Genomic DNA, 20,860 nt, shown 5'->3' with positions numbered 1-20,860 from the left:
TCCACTGCCCACCCCAATGCCCATTATAATAATATATTCAAGGATTAAAGGGGTTTTATCTTAGACACCCATGAATTATGAATGGGGCATTTCAAAATTTAATTGCCCCGAATTAAATGATTCAAGATAATGTTTCTTTTATAAATTCGTAATAGGGCCAGGGGGCAAAGAAGGGGAAAATACATTAAATAAACCTTTTTCCTCCCAACAAAAAGTACAAGGGAGAGGAATAATAGATGGATGGTGACCTTGTGTCTCTGGAAGAGAAGAGTGGTTGATGAAGATAGAGGAAGGTTTAAGAACAACACTCCACACAAGAGGTGAGAAATGAGATGAAGTTTAATCTCTGGCTTTTGGATGTTGACAGCTTCAGGATTTATCAACTCTAGCTTTTACTGCACAATCCAGGTCTTTTTACACTGACAGAAACCCAGAACTACTGCATACGGTGACATGGTGAGGAGTCCAGTTCAGCTGGATGTACCTGGCCAGGACTTGTTGAGTCTATGGTTAAAGCTAGGAGATCACACACATTATGGTACAGAGGTCTTTAGAAAAGCAGCAAACAGACAATGTTACCAGTGAGGTTGGTAAAAGTACATGATTGCATAAAAAATACAGATTTGTGATGGAAAAGTGCTCTAGCCACAGAAAGACAAGTGACACATCAAATGTGATACAAAACAAGAGCATCATGTGGTACAAAGTGGTAAAACACATCTGACCTACAGTAAGGTGAATTTAACCTAGTTTTGGTTATATTAATGCGTACCACTTGAAGAGGGAACGTTGTGGCAGTGATAATTTACTGCCTTCCCCTCTGACCACGTTCAAGCCACCATTAGTTAACAGCATGGCATGGTCTGCTAAATCTTCATAACTCAACTGGTTAACCAGGAGTGACCCCAACTGATATTTCGGGTGGTCAATTCTAAATCGCAGCGCCAAGCCCCTGACAGTCACAACAGTTATTTTTGTCTGTAAATAGACAGGTGAAATAAGTTTAGTTCAAAGTTTTTTAAAAAAAAGAGGTACTTCATATATGTACTTCATATTTGAGAGAAAATACCATGTAAGGGAGACCAGGGACAGTTGAAACACTATATTTCAATTTCCCCTAATGATTCAAAAATAATTTTTTACCAGAAACGCCAATGATACATGTTATAAACCTTAAGGAATAGTTCAATATGTTGTAAATACCCTTATTTGCTTTCTTTATGAGAGTGAAATGAAGAGACCGATACCAATCTTGTGCCTGTGCATTAAGTAAGGAGCTGGAACTGAGGAGTGATTAGCCTAGCTCAGCATGAAGCTAGGCTACTTCCAGCATGTCACACCCCCTAAAAACCAATATTCACATTTAATTTTTTTTGTTTAAACCTGCAATAATGGATTTGTTTTGCCACTTGGCGGCAGTAGAAACAAGTTGTGAATACAACATTGACATATCATCACCTTTTAAGTTGATATGGTGAACATGTTAGCAAACAATTACTATTTACACACCCAGCAGTTATGGAACAACATTATCATTCATTTACAGCCCTGTTTCTGTCCACCTGATGAATGTAAGTCCAATATGCACTCTCTTTTAGTTCTGTTTTAGGTCTCCAACTCCTGAGGGAAGTATCTGGCTCTTTAGCTGCTAAACGCTCCAGTGTGTTCAAAAGCTAGTTGCTAACCATGTCTGTTTGCAGTTTGGTGCTGAGCAGGTTTTGTACAGTGGGTTTTTAGAGCTTTTTTGCTGGAAAAGATGGGGCTGAAAAAACACTATGAGCTTACAGAAGCTCTGTAAAGCTGAGGGGAGCTGCAGAGTCGCTGATAATTCTCCGTAGGTTCATCACTATGAGCCACCTCTCACATTACACATTGTCATTTTATACTTTGTTGTTATAAAAATCGCTTACAACCACTTTAAGTACAGATTAAACAAACATGATACAATATGGTATGTATATTTTTGAACTTTGCTAGCTGTCCCCAACTGTTTCCGTCTTTATGCAAGGCAAACAGGGCCATGACTCCAGCTGTGTAATTAAGACTTAAGGAGGACATCGATCTTCTCATCTAACTCTCAGGAAGAAAATAAAGTAAAAGAATTTCCAGAAATGTTTAACTATTCCTCTAAGTATGTTTACGACTTAAATATGGTATGTAAAAAAAAAAGGCCAAAATGAAATAAAACAAAACAAAACAAAAAACAGTTTTGGTTTATATTACTGGTCACACTGTATGATACTGTGTGTTAAGTTGCATGTTTAAAAAGAATATTTCTATTGTGATTTTAGATTTTTTAAGTATCTTTTTGATGATAATTCTTACTATGTTTACTTACACGTGCTGCAATTTAAGACCATTTATAAATGAACTGTGCTAAAGCTGTCAGGCTCACTCAGTCTAAACAGCACAGACTTCAGTCAATAGTAACCGATCAAGCTGTCAATCATACTGCAAGTAAGCTCCTTTCAGTGTTTGATATTTGTGAGATATGCACAAGTGAATGCAAGTGCACAATGAAGGAAAAATGCAAATAGGTTGCAACAAAGCCATGTTTGAAGCCGTACTTTTTGAGAGCAGGAAGACAACCTACAGTAACAGGGCATATGGAGAACGAGTGTCCTCACAGCTAGTTTCTGATTGAAGGAATACAACTGTCCCCTTTCCCCTCAGTGCATACTTTAAGTATGGAGTGACCGTCAGCAGCTCAAGGCTACAAAACATAGTTAAAAATGGCCACTGAAAAATTGTAAGTTGAATATTTTGTTGTTCAATTGACCAAATATATATATATATATAGTAAAAAGAAAGTCCTCATTTTTATCAGTAAACACATTTTACCCTCCTGCTTCACTGTAGAGATTGTAGACAATAAGTCAAGTTTAAATTATTCCAATTTAACCCATTTATGTAAGTCTATTAAACCAATTTTACCCATCAAGTTCAGCTACCTCAACTGGCCCACATATACGCTGATACCAGTTTACACAGATTTTTCTGAACTGGACTTATTTAAACCTTGTGTTGAGTGAACTCAGTACACCCACTACTACTTTCCACTTCTATTTTTAAGGTGAAAAATGAACCGGCAAGCTCAAAAATAAAATCTGTGTTGTGTCCTTATGTCCACAGTCTCTCCAATTAGGTAAAAATGTTAGAACTTATGAGAAATATGGCCAGATTTGCACTGTTTCTCCTCCACGCTGCATGGACTGTCAGGAATTCAGCCAGTATTGGGTGTTTGTATCAGTGCACAGAGTCAGTTATTGGGGCCACCCCTATAGTTAACGCAAACTAAACAAGAGAAAGAGTAAAAATCTACTGACAGTACTTCCTTGTTTTACATACAAAAAGTGTCATGTTGAAATTGCCTCATGTTAAGGCAGTCAAACAAAAGCTTCCAACAGGAAAAACCATCATCATCTTGTGTCTCACTGAGCCGTCAGTGCTGTATATGGCTTTCTCAGGGGCAACAACAGTGATCACTCCCTTTCAGTGATATCCGCGGATAATCACTGCAACTTAAATTGAGTACATTCATAAAGGTACTTTTTAAAAACACAAAATAAATCAAAATTCTTTGTTTCTCAATAAGGGCTGCAACTATGCAATAACAGAAAGTTGACAATTTTATGGTAGAAATGACATTTTTCATTGACAAAAGCAAAAACCATCTTCCATTTTGCCATGTCATACAGTTACAATCAAGTTTTCTCATTCCTTAATAAGAGCAGTTTATGTTTCCTTCCTTATTTTGCTTGAAATGATTTTAAACAGAAAAAAAAGAGAGGGCAGTGATGGTCTTTACTCAGAAGCACACCCCAAAATGCACTAGAGAATACGATTGTCAACTCAAAACATACTGGACATATATGGAGACAAACTGCAGTAATAAACCAACCAATTCACGAGATTAGAGAGATTTTGGCTTTCTGGAAATAACATTCACCTAACTCCATTTTGTTTTTGTTTTTCTTTGTTCACCTAACAATTTGCTGGAACCAGTTCCGTGGTGTCCCCCTCTTTGCTTTCTTTCTATGCTGTAGGCCTTGAACAGTTTCAATGTAAACCAACGTTTCAAACTCAAACAAAAGAAAATTCTAATGAAAAACTGTTCTGCACAGAAGGCTGAGGTACACACTGGCAGCATTTTTAAACAAGTTCAGCAGCGGACAACTAATACAAGCCACGCTGGATGAACGTACAGTCGCACAAGTTCTGCGACTTTAATTAAAATTGATTTCAGCTTCTATATTTCTGAGTCATTTAAGAGACACAAAAATAAATAAATAGCATGGGCTGTGGCAGTAGGTGGAATATATTTATTCACTGTTCTCTTTGGGATTCTCTTCAGTTCGACTGGCACTTAGGTTGGCCTCTTCCCTTTGGCCCTTCTTGGTTGCATTAGAACTTCCAATCGAGTCCAAAGCTGAATTAACATCTTTGCTGACCTTCTCCTGAGTTTCCTCTTGCACTGGGTCTCCATTAGCCTGCATATTCATCCCGTACACAGCCTTCTCCCCATTCAGGAAGTGACTGTGCTCCTCCTCCGGGATCTCCTGACCCTCTTCCACCTCCTCCAGCTTGCGCAGGATAATCGGAAGCTTTGCATCCGCGTCAGTATTCTCCAGCAAAGCGATGTCGCTTTCCTCATAGTGAGGCAATGGAGCGTCCTCCTCCAGCTTCTTCTCGAAGTGCAGACGTTTGGCCCGTCCGCTGGCCGATGCTTTCTCCAGGATCTGTTTCTCGGCCAGGCGGAGCTGGATGGCCACGCGAGAATGAAGAGATAGATCAGGTTTCTCGAGCATGGAGCGATCCTCCTGGAAGAAGGGGAGAGATAATGGCCATTAGATAAGAGGTAAAGAAACAGGGAAGATTACAAATTCAACTTCACATTTTTTTGCAATCAGGAACCTCAAATTACAAATGAAAAATAATTCATATTCCAGCAGACTGACCTCAGAGGTGGTCCTGTAGGTCTTGAGCAGCAGAGCAGCTCTGGTCTCCAGGAAAGTCCACAACTTGATCTCATTCTCCCAGCTGACGGGGTACTCACTGTTGCCCAGGGTGAAGATCTTATTGATGGCACGATCTCCAAGTAGGTAGTCCTTCAGTTCCTCTGAAATAAAACCAAAGTGCAAGACAACCATTAATGAGTAGTAGTGAAGCGGAATTTGACAATAAAAGATAATAAGTTTGTGTTTTCTCTTCCCATTAACAAAACAGTCCAACATTACAGGACACACGCTTGTTTGCAGTGAAACAAAGAGTTGAGGTTTTGATAGGTGTGAAGTGCCTGAACAGATCCACACAATCATAACCAACGCTGACTTGCATAAACTCATTTTTAACTCCAGAGAGAGAGTCAGGTAAGAAATAGTCCTGAAATAATTAGATCTGATCCAAAATGTGGTCAACCACAGAGGATATAATTTGGACCTGGCTCGACTCAGGTTATACCTTGGTTGCTTAGAACCAAGTGGACCCCTGAAAGACCTCTAACCCAGAGTCAGATGGGTGATGATCAGTATCTGTGTGCCAGAGACAGAGATAGGTCCAGAACATTTTCAGCCTAGGTAAGCACAGAGCTGGAAGCAGGGGAAAAGTGCTAATTTAGCTACATCAAGGGAGAAAAAGTACACATTCCAATGAATCCAAATCAAGATATTCTATCTTGTAAACTACTGTAGCAACCTACGATTGAATCTCACAGTTAAATTTTTATACATATCATATTTTAAGTTTATCAAGCTAGGGTTATGAATCTGACTATTTGCATCAAGTAGCTTGTGGAAAAAAAAGGTGTAAAATGTGTCAGATATATTTAAGCTACATTTCATATCTAACACTGATCATCACATGAATATCTACAGGTTGTGAACATAATTTGGTTCCTACTAAAAACTGTGGTGTTTCTGCTTATCTGCCAACATGAGGTGAGTTTTTACTTATAATTTGAGCTGCAATTAATAAAAACTAAACATAATCAAATTTGATAAAGGATTCAGATTCGATAAACTGCTGCCGAACCCCTTCCCTGATTGTTTCTAGTGAAAATGACAATCATCTGACTTTGGATAAGACAGCAAAAAAGTGTGGGACTGTCCCGTTAATTTGTGATCAGAGTTTCTTCATCAAACCCCTCTCAGTCTAAGATTTCTCAAATCCAGCCAGTCTTCCACCAGCGTCTGGTAGCATGGTGAACATGATTTTGGTAAAGATCAACATGTCATGTGAAAGCTTCATAGAAGGTCTTTTCTTCCTGCTGAAACCTTTAGCCTGCTGCCTTTGATCTGAGGAGTTAAACATGGCTTGGTTACATGGGAAGATGAAAGAGGGGAACCGCAGTGGCCCGGTTGTGTGTGCACACTATTCCATCATGTCACATCTGTTAAAAAATGTCGACACACACACACACAAGCAATGATACCCCCACACACACACACATCCAAAGGCGTTGGGGCCGTTTTAAAAATTAACATGCAGCAAAAAAAAAAAAAAGTGAATAATATATCAAGTGGGGTCCTGAAGATGAGTCCTGTGACAGAGGAGGATGTGGCCTTGTGCGGTTGGGGATTTATGACACCGCTGCTGTTCTGCATACATGCCGATGAATATTGCAAACCCCCCGGTGGATTGCTCCTTCCACACATCTGGTGGCCTGCCTTGATCAATTAACCAGCTCGGGAATGGACAGGCCTTGCTCTTCCCTCCCTTTCTCCTCTACCTCCACCTCCTCTCCCGTCTCTTCCCCTCTGCTGATGTGGGTAGGAAGCAGTCACTTGACGGCGGTCTCGGGAGGAGCTCGTCGGAATCTGCGGCGTGCTTTGTTTTATCGTGTGCTATCAGGTCTGTGGCTTACGGGTTCCTCTGGGAATGTCCTGGTGCTGGTTGTGTATGTGTGTCTATGTGTGTTTGTGTGTGTGTGTTAGTGTATGCTGAGTGTCTTACCCTCTGTCATGCAGAAGACTCTTAGAAAGGCAAGTAACTGCGCTGAAATGGGGGGTTCGTTACAGTGAAGAGCAAAGATGCAGGACCTAGAAAACACAACCAACCAAGCCATTAGTTAATACATCAATATACAGCTCCAATAAACAAAAGACATGGAACACCTAACATTCCCAACTCTCTGTGCAGGGCCTCAGAACATTTCCTTCCAAGAGGAAACTATCAGAATAATATTATATGTTCCCTTTCATGCCCACAATAATAGGATACTGATAGAACTAAAGTGGGTCATCGATGCACCAAGTTATCAGCCTGTCAGCAACTACTTAGCTACTTAACTAGCTAACATGAGTAAAATGCAAAAAACCTGGAGAATTTGAGATAGTTTGGGAGTCTCTTCAGAGGATGTAAGGGAGATAAAAGGCCTAACGTGTGAGTTATAATATACAAATGATCTGCGGTTGGGAACCACTGGTGAATTTAAAAAAAGAATGAAAACACGTTTAATCTAATGTGACATGAGAAGAAATTTATCTACAACTTGTTAAGTGGCTCCTTCACAGTGTTCTGTGCTTTATTAAACTGATTTTGTTTTCTTTATTTGTAAGACATGACAAATTTATGTCAGTGCTCGTCAGAAGGTGGAACAAGACACACATTTAATATACAGTAGCTCCCGTTTCCCTTCCTGCTGCAGACTTGTGTTGAAAGTGTTGCAGAAGTGGTGCTAAATTAGAGTAATTTTGCTAACTCAATTTTTACCAAAAAAAAAAAAAAAGACTCGGGGGGGCTTGTTCAAATGTGAGACCAGCATTGCCATAATATTTAGATCTGAAAGGGGCTAAAAAGAAAGTGTTGATGTATATTAACAACATTAGAGCACAATATAGTTTCATATAGCACAATAAGACTGTAATATATATTCACTAGTTCAATTCTATGCCATTTCAGTTTGACAGCAGCACAACACTGCAGACACACATTAAACTTCAACATATAATGGATTTCTGATTCGCTCATAATAATACTGATATTTCAGAACAACAAAAATCCAATATCGATATTGAATATATTGGCCATTTTTTTAACATAACACATAAACATTGTGTGATAAAAATAATTCTGAGTAAGGACAAACAGTAAACTATCAAAGATGACAGTAACAGTAAATATAAGATTATATACATTTTGAACAGTAAGTATAATTGAAATATATATTATTTTAAATCATAATGGAATAAAAACATAAAACAACACAATATAAACTTTAATTAAGTCAAATATAATTAACATGTCGCTGATAAAATATTTATTAGCAGTATTCTGTTCTTTTTGCATATCTGCATGCTGATATGGACATTTCTGTGATCCTGATATGGGATTACTATGCTGAATCAGCCTCTATCAGGCTCTATTAAATTACACATTTGAGGTTTTTTAATATAATTTAAGCGTCTTTACTAATTTTAAGCTATCCTTCTGTTCATTACAGGTTTTATAATGTGTAATTATCAGAAAATTAAAAAACAAACATCATCATTTGACTTTTTGTGTTAATTGGCCTGCTGGACTGCTTAATAATAACGTTGGCAGGTTTCCAGATTGGTGAGTACAAAGTTATCATAATCAATAGAAACAAACGATGGTAAAAAACTATTACAAAAAATTGGAATTCTTTCTGTAGGTCATGTAAAAAGCTAAAACAATTTCATCTGAACCCTGAAAAAATTCAGCATTTACACAAATAAGTTTTGTTTCACCACAAGTATAAAATGTAAGAGCGTGTTTGCCTCCAGGTCATCTGACACTATCAGATTTAATTATTTTCCTTCTTGTCTCTGAACAATCTCAGGATTGTGAAAGTCAGCAGTGTGACAGGAAACATATAAAAGCAGTGTGATCCAGGACTCAGCAGAATCTATTCCACATCATAACATTACACACTGAGGTAATTCTGGAGAGGACAATATTTTCCCCCTATTTCAGCAAAGTGATCGATGTAGCGATCGGTAGCACGGGGTCGACATTATTACACCACACAAACACATTACGGCCGCCTCCCTACTCTTCCTATTGAATTATCCCTCTGTCCGTTGCTCCAGCAATAGAGCATCCAGCTGAGGAAAGTTAACTCTTTGTAGAAAGTGCTGCACTCGAATGGAACTCGCTGGGTTTAATCCAGTCTGGAGCATGTATGTGGGCCATTTGTCACTCCTACCCCAGTAATAATTACATTATTACTAAATTACTGCAATTATTACAATTACAATAATTACAGTCCGCATAAACAGGACTGAGTCATTGACAGAAGAAACCCGGAATGGATTGATCCTCTTGAAGTTCTGTTGCTTCCTGGGAAAAAGGGAGCCCACCTGATGATCCCAGTGAAGCGTTTACTCTCTACCCCCACTCAAGGAATTACAATATGCGATTGAAAAACCAAGAACTATGAGCTCTACAGCCACAATGACCTACTGCTTTTCAACAAACTTGCTTTCCCTCCTGTGATTTAAATTCCATACAGAGTGTCCTTGAATCGGTGTCCTTGTATTTTTTAAGTACATATGTGAGTTTTTTCCGCAAGAAGAGCTACTTGTCCTACTTTTTAATTCTTTTTTTTTTTTTTTTTTTTTTTTAAATCAGCTCAATGTGAAATTTGACTTTTGTGTGAAAGTGAAGGAAGCCAAAAATCTCATGCTAACACCAGCATGTAGACATATTTGCGAACCAATATAACGACTGAAAAAACAAGCTCATCAAATGGGCAGTTGTAATGTCAGCTACTGGGTGGTTACTTGTATTTCACCCACGTTTTTTTTGTTTATGCTATATTTGTTTACATTTTGGCAAATTAAAAGTATGCAGAATTAGCTATTAGCCGTTCCTATTTGCAGTGTAGCCATGGATGTACACACAACTATCACTGGATTACTTTGATACTGAAGAAAACTTGATGATTCTCAGACAAGTTCTAAAGCGTCTTTTTACTCTGATTTCTAATTGGATATATGGAGGTTTATTGGTGTTGGACATCAGAGATAATGATATCCTTGGGTAGTGTTAAGTCACACTGAATGATACCGTTATGTGTTTCATGTCTGTGTTCAGATTTGACCGGATACGTCTCCGAGAAGGAGAACGATTTTTGACTCAAATTCAGACCATATCCTGTCATTTCTCTGGAACCATGGAGCACAGTGAGTATTTCATTCTCCACCTCCTCCCTGTAATATCAATCCCGTCCAAATGGGACTTCAGTTAAAGAAGAGGAGCTAATTGCACATTTGTAAAAGAATAGTGAAATGTTTCCACTCATCATAAGGTTAGAGATATGAGGTAGAGGCAAAGTGAGTGACTTTCAGTTGTAAAAAGGAGTGTGATGAGAGCAGCCGTTCTACATCTCAGTGAGGCTTGACACCGAATCTGTTGCTGTTTCCTTTGAAAATGATCTACGACCATATCTGTCACTTTAATAGAGCGCCCCGGCAACAACGGGGATTGTTTCATTTAATTTCCACTGTTGAGATTTAGACTGTCATCAATAAGAGATTAAAAGGCGTCTGATTAAAAATGCCGAGCAGAGAATGCTGCATAAAATTAAGGGGCTAATGATAAAATGATTAAGCTTCTTGGTGATGAAAGTGTTGGGGCGGATGGTAAATTGATACTTGGTGGAGTGGGAGAGAAAAAAAAAATAAAAGAGACCTGCTGCAACATTTATATTATGTGTTTCAATTATGCCAAAGGGAGGGGGGGCTAATTGGTTGAAATATCTACTGTGGGAAGACAAAAGTGCACTGAGGCTATATGAAGGGTGCATGAAAGTTAGTCATGAGCCTGAAGCTCTCCTTGACCCATATTAGAGGCTTTAGAGTAAAACGCTTCCAGCCTAGATTGCAGATTCAGTCGCTTATGAGAGCAGACACTGAGTTCACAGATAAGTAAAAAGATGAAACACGGGCATGTTTGTCCTTCGACTGAAATTAAAATGCTTAGAAAGAATGACAAAAAGAGGAGTTGGACATACGCTGGGATGCCGGCTCGAGCCAGCACCTCGGCCTTCATGGCGTAGAGGCGTTCGCTCTTACTGACGCCCAGCTTGATCTTCACCCGGTCGTGGGCGTTGTCTTGGAAGAAGAAGCCGTTGTGGATGACAAACTCGGCATTGGACCTCGTGCCATAAAAGATGTAGATCTACAGGAAAGACATATCATCAGCGTCAAACACCATCACCTTTCTTGACGGAAGGAAATAAGTTGGCGATTTCTTTTAGGTAGATCCAGATATTACAGAGCGTTTTTAATCAATATTAGCAGCAAACTGCACAGAATATGTAGATAATAAAAGTAAAATAATATAAGGAAAGTAATTTAGAATGAACGTCTCTCCACCTGTTCGTTCTCCTTGTAGTCCTGCAGGGCCACACATTCACAGCGATCATCCTCCAGGTTGTAACCGGTTGTGATCTGCAGGATCAACAAGAACTTTTACACATAAAACCTTTACCAGCACCAGATAAAAACACATTTTTATCAAAAGAATTCTTTTGTTTTTATGTGTGAATTCAATGTTTTTCCACTTGATAAGATTGAAACCATTTATCACTGGGATTTGTAAATTCTTAAAGTAATCATCAGAATTCAAATCCTTTACATTTTCTCTCACATTATTGGTCTAAAATAATATAAAGGATTGGGAAATTAATCAAAACGTTGTCCAAACTGACTCTCTGACTGACCCATTTTTAGTAAATCGATCAGTAATCGACTAGTTGTCTTCATTCATTCTTTCAGAGAGCCAAAGTGAAACCAAAAGGTTCTCCAGAAATCAGAAAACCTCATTGAAAATCCCATTAACATTTGTCAATAACTAACTACAAATCCAGCCTTGGGACATGACCTTTCTCAACAGTATGTTGTGCTGTTCACTCCATATGTTCAGATAAAGATATTTTTTTAAAGAAGAGGATCTAATACCGTTGTTAATTGAATGTTTCTGGTTTTTCATGGCCTTTAACAAACATAAGCCCTACACCATCGTGAGTAAATGTCACAGCTAAACAGCAGAACCAAGACCATGAGAGAGTGGAGGGGTCTCTGTTAGTTCAGACAAGTCTGTGATAACAGCAGGACAGAGAGGACTGAACGCCATCAATGTTTTAGACAACAGAGATTACAGCAGAAAAGTTAAAATTAGTTAGTGGAACACAGGCCTGGATGTGATGTCATGACTTCAGCTCTCTATACAGGCTGCCACCTGCTCCTGTAATGTGCCTGTGGAGTCGGTATTGTTCCACTTAGCAGTTTTAACCATGTTTGTCCGGTCTAACATGGATATACAATGAGTTACATACACAAACGTTCTAGAAATGCAGCTGGGGGCCGGTGAAGATGAGAAAGAGCTGGTACACAAAAAATGAGCACACTTTGGCTTCAGTCAACAAGATACAGGTCAGAAAGAAGCGAAATGTAAATACTGTCGGAAGGTAGCGGACTAGGTCAGCCTCTTTTGAAGCACACAGTGTGAGTGTGTGTGTGTGTGTGTGTGTGTGTGTGTGTGTGTGTGTGTGAGAGTGTGTGTGTGGCAGAGCGGAGTCAGGTTAGCAGTAAACTGTGCCTCTAACAGTGAATGTTCAAAGCTACAGTTTGTCAGAAAATAAATGCTGCAGTTTCTAAAGTTCCCAACGGGGTTAACCACGAAGTTAGCAACAACTTTGCCCTGGAGCTGTAAAGCAGTCTCCCCTGTGTTTCTGGACCACAGTGTGAAGGTTGACGTAGGTGGTTTCAGATGCAGCCGTCTGTTACACAAGCACTCCCGATGATGGTATGGTGAAATAACAGAAGCCATGAAAGTGTGTTACTTTTTTGTTAGTCCCAATAGATCCTATTTTACTTAGATTTTCCTGTTTTAGCAAACAAAACACCTGAAATGTTCTTAAATACTTAATATGTTAATGGTGATAGTGATTTTTATTGATATCTCACAGCCCTAGTAATTTATGTAAGTGTGTGTGTGTGAGACTTTACCAGTCCGTTTGTGTGGTTACACATGTCCCAAAGCGGGATGAGGGCCAGCGTGACCCGACTGCCGTCCTCAGTAGGGATCTGGTTCTGACGGGTCATCACCGAGGACACCGCCCACCTGTCAAACACAAATCAACCAATCACGGCTTGTTACAGTGGAGTTGAATGACTCCACTCAGAGTCTGGACAACAGCCGATCCTGCCTCATAAAAGGAGAAGGAGCTTCATCAAATCTAACGCTGGTATTGCCAAACAGAGAGAAGGCTTGCATCAGATGAGGACAGAAAGAGGAGGGAGAAGGATGGAGGGAGGAGGAGAAGGAAGAGTGGAGGGTGAGCGCAGACGATAAGGAGAAGAGAAAGGGAGGGAGGGAGGAGAGATTGAAAAAATGTTTTTTTTTTTCCCCATCAGGTCACTTTTATCTCCTCCTTGAACCCACAGCATCATCTAGCTCTTAAAGAATCATTCTGGTTTATTACGACTGGGGTTTTATTTTTGTTGTTTTGCTCATCATTTCTATCAGTTTGTCCACCGTTGTGTTCAAAGTCTGGCCCGACAGTAATAAATGTGTCTCCTTTGTCTCTTTATAACAGTTAGGCCCCATACATGCTCCCCACAAATACACAAATGGAAATGCCTGGCCCAGCCGGCAAAAACACACGACCCTGGTGAACATACTCAACGTGCGCACCAGTGGAGGTGATCAATCTCAGTCCTAAAGGTGGTGATAGAGCCTACTTAAAGCTAATCAGAGCATTTCCATGAACACTGTAGTAAACAAACATGGCATCTGTAGAGGAATGTGTATTACTGGACTTACTGCTCAGAAAAAAAATTTAAAAGAAAACACAGAAGATGCAACGTGCAACTTTTGAATTGCTCACAGATGAAAGACGGAGAACTTCTGTCTGAACCAAGAGGTGACAAAGTTCAGCTGGAGTTTAAGTCAAACTGGTCAGCATGATTGTTTTGAGCGGAAGTGAAACCAAATGAAAGACCAGCTTTCTCTTGTTTGATGCTACAGTGTCTTGTGCAACACTCAGACTATTGCTTGCAAAGCTCAAAACATGCATTCATGTAATTGCTTGGAGCATGTTTGAGGCATTAGTTCTCTCAGTGTTCATGCGTGTAGCTCAATTCTGGATTTGGACCGCAGCTCATAGGAGGAGAAGCATTACTTTGTCCTAGTAACTCTGGAATGTGGTTTGTTTCTCTTGGAAATTGCAGTTTGCTTAATAAAAAATGGTTTACAACAGACAGTTTAGGTAGTCATTTTTAAACAGGTTTGACTAACCTGGGGGTTTGTTTAAAACCTAACAAAAAATTGTCTGCTTGTGTCGACGTGTTTCCACATCTCAGGAATGAAGTTAGTGTGCACATTATTATATTATATTATTATATCACATTAATAACTGATAGGAATGATGAAAACTAAGAAAATAAAGTCATAACTTGTAATAAACCACAATTATTCTTTAGCATATGCTTCAGGAAAAACACACACATACACATGTTAACAATCTGGCTCAATTCCCATCCCTGCACACACACACTCACACACACACACACACACACACTGACCTGTAGTCATCAAATGTAAAGCTGTCCTTCAGGGGCAGTTTGCTGGCGGCGGGATGAGTCTGGGGATGGAGGGAAGAGGTGGACGAGGGGATAAAAGGAGAGAAGGAAAAAACACAAATCAGTATGAGGAATTTCATTATGCAGGTATGCTGGAGGGGGGCTGCCTGACAGGACGCCTAACAAGAAGGACTGGGAGTAGGGGGCCACCGCTGGGGCGCGTGTGTGTGTGTGTGTGTGTGTGTGTGTGTGTGTGTGTGTGTGTGTGTTGTGTGTGTGTGTGTGTGTGTGTGTGTGTGGTCCGTTAGTGCAGCGTGACACTGGCCCCCCCACATACATCACTGTCAACTTAATTTGTTGTGGCCAGCAGCCGTCATAAATCTGCCTCATCAATTTGGGCCTGAAAACGGGGTGTGTGTGTGTGTGTGTGTGTGTGTGTGTGTGTGTGTGTGTGTCCGCCAATGCCACCGGTTCCTCCATTTAAAGCCACAGTCGCCACCTACAAGAGCCATTTGCAAAATGTCCTGAGCTTTAACAGGAGAGAGAGAGATAGATAGAGATAGAGAGAGACAGAGAGAGACAGAGAGAGAGAGAGAGAGAGAGAGAGAGAGAGAGAGAGAGAGAAGAGAGAGAGAGAGAGAGAGAGAGAGAGAGAGAGAGAGAGAGAGAGAGAGAGAGAGAGAGAGGCTCGGTGGAATGCGTAATGAAGAAAAGGAGGAGATGGAGGGAAATAAAATGGTAGCGGGGGGCAAAGTGTAAGAACAAAGTAAAGAGAGAGAAGTAGAAGTCAGAAAAAAAAAAGGCAGAGTAAGAGAGAGTAGAAGAAGAGAGGCGGCAGGGGAGATGGAACAGCTGTTGAGTAATAAAAGCATCTATCAGGAAGAGTATAACTAACTGTGTTCAGGCAGAATGTGAGGCAAATTTTAGAGGCGCGCGATTGCATACAAGGTCAATGGAAAAACATGACAGGGTGTGATGTGTGCGTCGGAAAAAGTTAAAAAGTTTTCAGTTGGAGAAAAGTAACAGACAGAACTGGACTTCCTGGTGAGATCAGTCAGAGGCTGAGCTGAACACAGACACAGCAGATAGACGTTTTCAGTGAGAAAGCTTTGATAAACCCGCTGTACACAACCTGCACAGCACTCAACGGCAGTAGAGCTGAAACAATTAATGAATTAGTCGACTGACGGAAATGAATCAGCAACTATTTTGACAATAATTCATTGTTTAAGTCATTTTCTCTGGTAAAAATGCCGCACATTCACCAATTCCAGTTTCTCACATTCTATTTTTGATGATACTGTATTAGGGTTTTCAAATTTCTAAGACAAAACATGTAATTTGAAAATAGCACCTTGGGCTTTAGGAAATTGTGATGGGCATTATTCACAATTTTTAGAAACTTAGTAGACCAAAGGATTCATTGATTATGATCAAGAGAGCAAACAGTTCAAGTTAATGACACGCTGGTGAACATAGTGGAGCATTTCGCAGCTAAAGAGACAGATATTTTTCTCAGAAGTTGGTGGAGACAAAAACAGAGCTAAAAGTAGAGTTAATATATTATATAAAACATAAAACACGACTCTAAATGAATGCTACTGTTGCTCTGTGTCTTCTGGGTGTGTAAATAGGCTAACACATTCACCGCAACAACTAAAAATGCTGATAATATGTCAAAGATGTGTTTACAACTTTGTCGGCTGCCCTTAAGTAGCCAGAAAAATAAATCAGTGCAGCTTTAAGTTGTGTAGCGGCGACCGCCGAGGACACGTCATTTAATTTAAGATGAAGATTTTAATGCGAGAAATGAACACATTCACAATCCTTCTCATCTTTGTTTGTCGTCTGTCATCTGGTTTTAAATTAGTGACAACATAGCTCATTACTGCATTCTGTTTTGGCAGACAACCATCAGTTCTGGGACATCAGAGAAAACTTTTAAACCGGTCCCTGCTGGCTACAGCATTTGACAAAAAAATAAGTGGAAAAGATGTTCACTGTAATAGATTTCCCATTTGGAGCAAGGCTCATGCATCTGTACAGTGAGTATATTTTCATGGGGCATGTACATGAATAGAAACCAAATAGCTGCTTGGAAGCTCATCATCACCACCATTTAACCTCCTAAACACACACACACACACACACACACACACTCCAGCACACCTCGGGGTAAAATAAGAGTGGTCACATCATATTTCACCTCTGGAGGTGAATAGCTACTGTGTGTGCGTGTCAAAGTGTGTGTTAAAATACAGAGTGTCCAGCGGTGACACTGATTCATCCCTACAGGTAAGTGCGGAGGATCATGCTTGTCAAGTTAAACAAAGTGACCAGGCTTCTATCACACACACATAGAGAACTAGAAACAATTATCTTTGCTCGGTTTGACTCGTTCTCATCAGAGAAGGAGGAGGAGGAGGAGGAAGAGAGGTGGAGGAGGAGGAGGAGGGGGTCTCTGAGGTCAAGGTCCAGATTACCAGCCTGGCCTCCTGTTTCCTACATCTCACCTATCATGGTGACTCCTGACCAGTCATGAAAGACTTTCTGCTTGAATGGGGTCTTGTAGTTGGTTGTTCTGTTAATCGGTCTGTTTGTCCGTCTGTCCACCCAACAGATCACCATTAAATTGGCCTACATGTTCATGGACCACAGAGAATGATTCCCATCTATAGAGTTGCAAATTGGGAGAAGGTGTTGGCTCTATAGCTTCATGTGACATCATGTTTTTCTTATCTATTTGGTATGGTAGATGACTTTAAATGTGAACCTCAGCCGCCGTTTACTACGGAGAAGAAGCCAGTCAAAGGTGCAGGTTGACTGTATTCAAACAATTAAGTTAGACACAACAAAATGTATTATCAATCTGTTGGTTGTAAATATAACTGATTCAAAGAACTAGCAGGTGATGTGTGAGTGTTGGGTGTTTTTTTAAGGTTGGAGCACAGAAAAAACTGGCCTTGGCAAGTCCAAACTTCAGTAGGTAGAAGAAAGGAGAGAAAAACCTTGACAACCAGACATATTCAGTTACAGTTTCAGTGAAGGGCCTGCAGGAGATGGACACATGGGTGTAAAAATCAGCTGAATGGACTATGTCTATACACACACACACATACACACACACATACACACACACACACACACACACACACACACACACACACACACACACACACACACAGAGCACTGCATGCTGAGCTCTTGATGCATTAGCATCCAAAGACAAGGGTCATCCATCATGTGCCACTGTGGAGAGAGACAGAGAGAGAGAGTGTGTGTGTGTGTGTGTGTGTGTGTGTGTGTGTGCTGGAAGGGGCTGAAGATATGGGTAAAAGACAGACATGAGGGGGACGAGTGAGGGTGAAAGAAAGACAGTGCGGTTAGAATTTGCCGAATCAATGAATGGACAAGAAAGCACATAGTGCAAAAGCTTGTGGGTATTTTCCATCAGAGAAGACTGCTAATTGGCTGAATGCAGGTGTCCAATCAGAGCCAACATTAGAGACATAAGAGAGGGGAGATTAATGAGTTGTGTGCTGCAGCAGGGTAAGTGACAAAAAGATTTATACAAGCATTTAAAGATACCCTGTAGAGTTTTTGACCACTAGTGGCGTCATAGAGCAATGTTTTTATGAGCGGGTCCCCATTTTATTTGTAACGGGCATGCGCACAAGTACACACATTCACACACATGTGCCAACAATTTCACAATATTCCGCTGTCAGACAGTTGGTGGCAGTGACGCACCATTTAAAATTTGTTTTAGTAAATGTGAGGAAGCTAACAAAAATGTACAACTAAATGGGTACAATTACAAAAACTATTCTAGGAAATTATGAGACATGGGGTCCAACTCTAACTAGTTTAGTTTTATGAAAATTAAGATCTGTGATAAGCGAAAATAAGCCATTTAAATGTAATTTTCACACTAAGACACCAGACACATCAGGATGACTTGAGGGATGCTAACGGAACATAGTTGATCCATAATCTGTACGGATCGCCCCCCCATGGTTCGGTTCGCATGTAAACTGCGGATTAACTGCAAAATTGAATGTCTCAATGGAGACAAAGTAAAAAAAAAACTGCTGTAAGTACAAGTCATGGACAGACAGCACGTCAAAAAACAGGGATTTTGAAGAGCAACGACCAAACCAGCATCTAACAGGTCCAAAGTGACACCTGCAGGTATGTTTACTGTTTAATGTGCTGCAGCTGAGCAGCTAATTAGCTACCTTGCTGCTAATTGACATTAGCGGTGCACTTTTCCCGGACATCCGTTGCACCCCTACAACCAAGGAATATTTTCATTATTAAAAATATGTCAATTATATTTGAAGATTAATCGTACAGTGAATAAACTGTCAGAAAAATTATGAACAATGATCAAAGGCCATGTTTTGTCAGACCAACAGCACAAAAACTAAAGACATTCAATTTAAAATAATAGCCTATAAAAACACCAATGATGAGGTGGAACCAGCGAATGTGTGGCATTTTTGAATTATACATGACTTGAGTGTGTGAGAGTGAGATATGAAGATATGAGATTTGACTCTTATGTGATTATTTATGCCATATATGCTAAGAAAAGAACTGGAGAGGAGACGTGGTTAGCCTAGCCTAGCTTAAACACTGGAAACAGGGAAAGAGATGCAATACCAACTCCCTCAAAATCATGAGTTGTTGTTTGAAACATTTTTGTTTGTGTATGGGGTAAAAGAAACATTATACAGCATGTTTTTAGTTAGTGAGGTGATGTTAGGTGTATTTTTTAACTCTGGACAGAGCCAGGCTAGCTGTTTTCCCTTGGTTACAATCTTCATGCTAAGCTAAGCTAAACACGTTCTGACAAGCTATACTTCCTGCACAGACATGAGATTGATACCAATCTTCTCATCTTGCTCTAGAAAGAAAATGCAGGCATTTCCCCAAAAGTCTGAATCAATTAAGAAACTGAAAAGAAAATAGAAACAAAGGGAAATGCTGAGATAAAGAAACAAAGAAAGCCAGGTTGAGTATTCTCTCAGGGAATACTAGATGATTACGTTTTGTGTTTTTGTTTTTTTTTTTATTAAAAAGAGCCCTCCTACTGCCTACTGCCCTCACTATACTATGGTTTGGAAAGTGTTTACATGCAGGAGGCTCATCTCTGTGTTTTGGGGGAATGTCTGTAGTGGTTCTGTCTGTCTGTATACATCAGCATATATCAGTCTGTGTGGCTGATCATACATCCAAATACACCGGACAGAGAGAGAACGGGGGGGGGGGGGGGGGGGGGGGGGGGCAGGGAGGTGGGGTGGAGAGAGAGAGGGGGGGAGGGTTTGAGGAAGGTACATTCAGGTCAATTCAATTCAAAGCCAATGTGACAAGCTAATTTTCCAGCCCGGTCATCTGAGGAGGAGGGAGGGGAGGAAGGGGGAGGGAGAAGGTGGGGAGAGCGTGAGGGGCTACACAAGGAGGGAAGGATGTGTGTGTGTGTGTATGTGTGTGTGTTTGTTAAGAAAGGAGATGTATCAAAGATGAGGGGACAGGACAGACACATACACCTCCATGAGCCCTTCTCACAGAGTCTCCATCTCAAGCCAAGTGCAACACAGAGCGTGTGTGTGTGTGTGTGTGTGTGTGTGTGTGTGTGTGTGTGTGTGTATGTGTGTGTATGTGTGTGTATGTGTGTGTGATGACGGCTAAACTAGGAGTGGCATCGTCATATATAAATACAGCTCAACAGTTCAACTCCACACTGTTGTGGTTACTGTGGTGACTATGAGGTGACTTAATATGTTGACCACAGTGGTATCCTGTTATGAGTGATTATGCTGTCAACAAACATCTATGTCACATTATGATATGATAGCTCTAATATGGAAAAACAAATGTTGACATCGTCATATATACATAAATATGAAAACATTTAGCACACGCATAATTCATTTAAATTCAAATGGTAAACAAATATAAAAATAACTAACTCAAATTTAAATCACATCTTTTTTCACTAAAAAAAAAAGAAGATTTTAATAAAATCTGACATCCATAAAGGTTTCACCAAGATCAAAGATCGCAAAACTTTATGTCAATTTCTACAGTTAAATAGTAACAAACTCTCTGCAGCACAGGGGCCTTTGCATACTTCTAATGAAGCTCTTGATGAGTCCAAAAATTTTTCTGACTTTGAGAGACGAACAATCCGACAAGTGTTCCCATTTCACCAGGTCTGCAGAGGTGTGAAAGTACGCAGGGTTTGAACTTGTCTCTCAAAGCCTCTTTTTCCCCCCCCCCCATTCTTCACACAACTGCTTTGAACA

At 40.1% G+C, this 20,860-nt stretch overlaps 1 protein-coding gene across 2 annotated transcripts in view; it reads right to left on the bottom strand.

Annotated features, from left to right (window-relative positions):
- Nucleotides 1-321: 321 nt before the first annotated feature.
- The window catches only part of setd3 (SET domain containing 3, actin histidine methyltransferase), a 32,954-nt gene continuing 12,415 nt past the window's right edge, over nt 322-20,860 (bottom strand). For both annotated transcript variants that reach the window (XM_067615126.1, XM_067615127.1), the window contains exons 7-13: nt 14,553-14,611; nt 12,975-13,089; nt 11,340-11,414; nt 10,976-11,142; nt 6,952-7,037; nt 4,959-5,119; nt 322-4,820 (exon numbers count right to left, since the gene is read on the bottom strand). In XM_067615126.1, coding sequence (XP_067471227.1) covers nt 4,323-4,820; nt 4,959-5,119; nt 6,952-7,037; nt 10,976-11,142; nt 11,340-11,414; nt 12,975-13,089; nt 14,553-14,611 — 1,161 coding nt within the window. In that variant the 3' untranslated portion in view covers nt 322-4,322. The remainder of the gene's footprint in view (nt 4,821-4,958; nt 5,120-6,951; nt 7,038-10,975; nt 11,143-11,339; nt 11,415-12,974; nt 13,090-14,552; nt 14,612-20,860) is intronic.

Source organism: Thunnus thynnus, chromosome 16 (genome assembly GCF_963924715.1).
Source record: "Thunnus thynnus chromosome 16, fThuThy2.1, whole genome shotgun sequence".
Taxonomy (NCBI): domain Eukaryota; kingdom Metazoa; phylum Chordata; class Actinopteri; order Scombriformes; family Scombridae; genus Thunnus; species Thunnus thynnus.
Note: the sequence above shows the minus strand (reverse complement) of the source record. Positions and strands in the feature narration are given on the sequence as shown.